The sequence below is a fragment of the Lethenteron reissneri genome, chromosome 63, assembly GCF_015708825.2.
Source record: "Lethenteron reissneri isolate LAM-NWPU_2019-01 chromosome 63, ASM1570882v1, whole genome shotgun sequence".
Taxonomy (NCBI): Eukaryota; Metazoa; Chordata; class Hyperoartia; order Petromyzontiformes; family Petromyzontidae; genus Lethenteron; species Lethenteron reissneri.
In genome coordinates, this window is record NC_083841.1 from 6,187,589 (window position 1) to 6,191,247 (window position 3,659).

A 3,659-nucleotide genomic window follows, 5' to 3' on the forward strand; every position below is an offset into this window, starting at 1 on the left:
CACTTTTTAGGTAAAAAAAAAATTATTATATTTAATTACCAATTGCTTAATGGTGGCAGGCAATCATCTGACCCATACGTGGCAGCCATCTCAAGCCAGAGGACGAGAGGACTCTAGCCGCCCGTTTCAAAGACCAATGTGGGCTGGGTTGTGGCCCATTGAACACGCATATAAAGGATTTATTGTGAAAAATTTTGTTTTTACGGGTTAATTTTTTTCCCACCGTCACAAACCGTGCCGTGCCAGGCCCTGACCAGGCCAGGCCCTTGCCCAGCCAGCCCGGCACGCGGTGACGCCTCTCGCTCGCCACGTAGCGACTGTCCTCACGCGCGCGGTGAACGTATCGTTCGCCCCACCCGTGACCCTGCTTGACCCCCCCGAGCCAGATTCAGACGTCATCGCGGTTTGGGTCGGCAACGGCAATTTAACCGGTGAGACAAAACCACCGGTACGGGCTCCCGATGCCGGTGGCCACGTCGATGATCGCGCGACCGCGACAACCGTCGATAAAAATAATGATCTCTCCATTCCTTCCCGCTCCCCCCCGCCGCCGCTTTCACCACACACCCACGCGCCGCCCGTGCCGCCGCCGGCACAGCTGAAGCTGACGGGCAGCAGGTGAATCTGGCGCTGGCTGCGGTGGCTCCGGGCGCCACCGGCAAGGACGCCCAGAAGCGCATGCAGCAAGCGGACTTTCTCGCCGGGTGCCCGACGCCACCGTTCCTCGGTCCGGACGCTCAGCAGCACCAGCAGCAGCACCAGCAGCACGCGTACTTCCGCAGCCTCATGCCTGCCTCCACGCACAGCGCGCAGCAGCTGTTCCTGCAACAGCATCACCAGCAGCAGCAGCAGCAGCAGCTGGCGCGAGGGCACCAGCAGCAGCAGCAGCAGCAGCCGCAGCATGGAATCTTTCCCTCCGCGTTCTTCGGCTCGGAGGCCGTGCACGGCATGGCTCCCGCCGACGGCCTCAAGCTTCCGCCGCTCGCGCCGCAGCTGTTCCAGCAGCAGCAGCAGCTGGAGCAGCACACGGCAGCCGAATTGCAGCAGCAGCAGCAGCAGCAGCAGCACAAGTCGTTGACGGCGCTGGGCCTGCTGCCGCTGGGCTCGGAGGCGGTCGGCCGCGTGTCGCTGGGCCGCGTGGCGCCGCCGGCCGCCTCGTCGGGGTGGCCCGAGCTGTACGGGGGTCGGGGGGGGCGCCGCCGTGGCCTCCCCACAGCCCCCGCAGCAGCAGCAGCAGCAGCAGGCGGCGGGCGCGTCGCTGGGGCACGTCGGCATGGACGGTAGGCGTGGTGATGCACAACGCTCACCGCCGCGTGAGGATGAGCGCGCGGCAAGAGTTGCCGATGTCCCCGCCGCTTCCCCTGACAGAAGTTTGCGTGCCGTCTCTCCCTCTCCCTCTCTCCCGTCTCTCGCGCACGCTCGCCCTGCCACACACACGCTCGCCGCACCACACACACACGTACACACGCACACACACGCTCGCCCCACCACACACACACGCTCGCCGAACCACACACACACACGCTCGCCACACCACACACACACGCTCGCCGAACCATACACTCACACGCTCGCCACACCACACACTCACACGCTCGCCACACCACACACATGCTCGCTACACACACGCTCGCCCTGCCACACACACGCACACACACGCTCGCCACACCACACACACACGCTCGCCGAACCATACACTCACACGCTCGCCACACCACACACTCACACGCTCGCCACACCACACACATGCTCGCTACACACACGCTCGCCCTGCCACACACACGCACACACACGCTCACCGCACCACACACACACACGCTCGCCCCGCCACACACACACGCAGAGATGACCCTGGCGGAACGACGTCAGCTGATGCAGCAGCAGCAGCAGCAGCTGCGGCTGCAGGAGCACCTGTCGATGGGCGGCGGTCACGCTCAGCGGTTGGCGGCCCTCGGCCAGGGGTCGCCCTTCACCGCCAACGGCCTCCCGGGGCCCCCCTCGCCGTACTCGCGCAAGTGCGTGGCCAAGACCCCCACTCATCCCACCCACCCACCCAGCCCACCCACCCAACCCACCCACCCACCCAACCCACCCACCCAACCCAACCCACCCACCCACCCAACCCACCCACCCCACCCACCCCACCCATCCCACCCCACCCACCCCCACCCACCCCCACCCACCCCCACCCACCCACCCCCACCCACCCCCCACCCACCCACCCACCCCACCCCACCCACCCTACCCCCCACCACCCACCCTACCCCCACCCACCCCACCCACCCCCACATCCCACCCACCCCACCCACCCCACCCCCACCCACCCACCCACCCACCACCCCACCCCACTCACCCACCCACCCCACTCCACTCCACCCACCCACCCCACCCACCCCACCCACCCACCCCACTCACCCCACCCCACCCACCCACCCCACTCACCCTACCCACCCCACCCACCCCCCCCACCACCACCCACCCACCCTACCCCCCACCACCACCTCCTGAACGTCCGACCTGATGCGTGTCTGGGGGGGGCGTCGGGGTGAAAGTGGTGGGCGCTCCGAGGCCTGCGGATCAGAGGGTCGCCGCTTGCGTTCGCCGCCTCCCCGGCGTGGAAGTAGAAACGGTGGGGGGGGGTGGGGGGGAGACGGATTGCGTTGAACCCACACCCCAACACCCCCACCACCTCTTTGCGCCCCGAGACTTATCGGCGGGTCGCTCTGACGGCAGGGGCAGCTCCTCCCGCGCCGCCTCTCGGGACGCGCACGTGCGTCGAGCTGCTTTGTGACGCCGTCCACGCGCCCAGCAGCCGCGCCCGCCCGCCCCAAGGCGACTGGCCGACGCGGAAGGGGAAGGCCGAGGCCGACCGCGAAGGCCTTCCGCCGGGCGCGCCACCGGACCCTGACCCTCTGCCCTGTGCCGCCCCCCCCCCCCCCCCAGCTTCTCCGGGCTGCCCCTGTCCGCCGCTCAGCGGCTGCCCAAGCTGGGCGAGATGCGCGCGGAGCCCTCGCTGGTGCCGCAGTCGCGCCTGCTGCAGTACAAGCAGGCGTGCGCGGCGCAGCGCGCCGTCTCGCCGCACCCCTTCGGCAACTCGGCCGCCGCCGGCGCCGGCGCCGCCGACGACGCCGCGGCCCAGCCGGGCCGAACGAACTTCCCCGGGCGCGGCCCCGACGCCCGGAGCAGCGCCGAGTACGCGCCGTCGCCCTTCTACGCGCTGCCCTCGAGGCCGACGCTGGCGCACTTTGCGCCGGGCATGTACCCTCACGGCGCCGGCGGAGGTGGAGTGCCGAACCTGCCCCCGGCCGGTTTCGGCGGCCTGCACCATCACCACCAGCAGCAGCAGCAGCCGTCGCCGCCGTCGCCGGCGATGGTGGGCGCGAGCGACGCCGACCTGGAACGGCCCGGGGGCCCGGCGGCGCAAATCTACAACGGGTTCTCGCACGGGCTGCTGCTGGGAGCGGCGCTCAGCCCCAGGAAGGAGGGCGGTGGTGCAGGCGCCGGCGGTGGCGGCGCCGATCCGATGGCCGGCGCCGCGACCGCCCAGTCGTCGCCGTCCTCCGTCGTTCAGTCGTACGCCGCCGCCGGCTGTGAACGGGCGCGCGGCGGTGCCGTCGCCCGGCGGGGAGTTTGACGGCTCGGGTTGGCCTCCCTCGGCT

The 3,659-nt window shown here is 69.6% G+C and overlaps 1 protein-coding gene across 1 annotated transcript; it reads left to right on the forward strand.

The window, feature by feature from the left end:
* Positions 1-1,144: 1,144 nt before the first annotated feature.
* On the forward strand, positions 1,145-3,634 carry LOC133358718 (zinc finger CCHC domain-containing protein 14-like). The gene is made up of 3 exons (XM_061577156.1): positions 1,145-1,280; positions 1,844-2,015; positions 2,944-3,634. The coding sequence occupies exons 1-3, from the start codon at positions 1,274-1,276 to the stop codon at positions 3,632-3,634; spliced, it is 870 nt and encodes a 289-aa protein (XP_061433140.1). The 5' UTR covers positions 1,145-1,273.
* The last annotated feature ends 25 nt before the right edge of the window (positions 3,635-3,659 follow it).

Coding starts and splice junctions, on each gene's coding strand:
- LOC133358718 (XM_061577156.1), top strand. Junction 2,016..2,943: donor CCCTCGCCGTACTCGCGCAA/GTGCGTGGCCAA, acceptor CCCCCCCCCCAG/CTTCTCCGGGCTGCCCCTGT.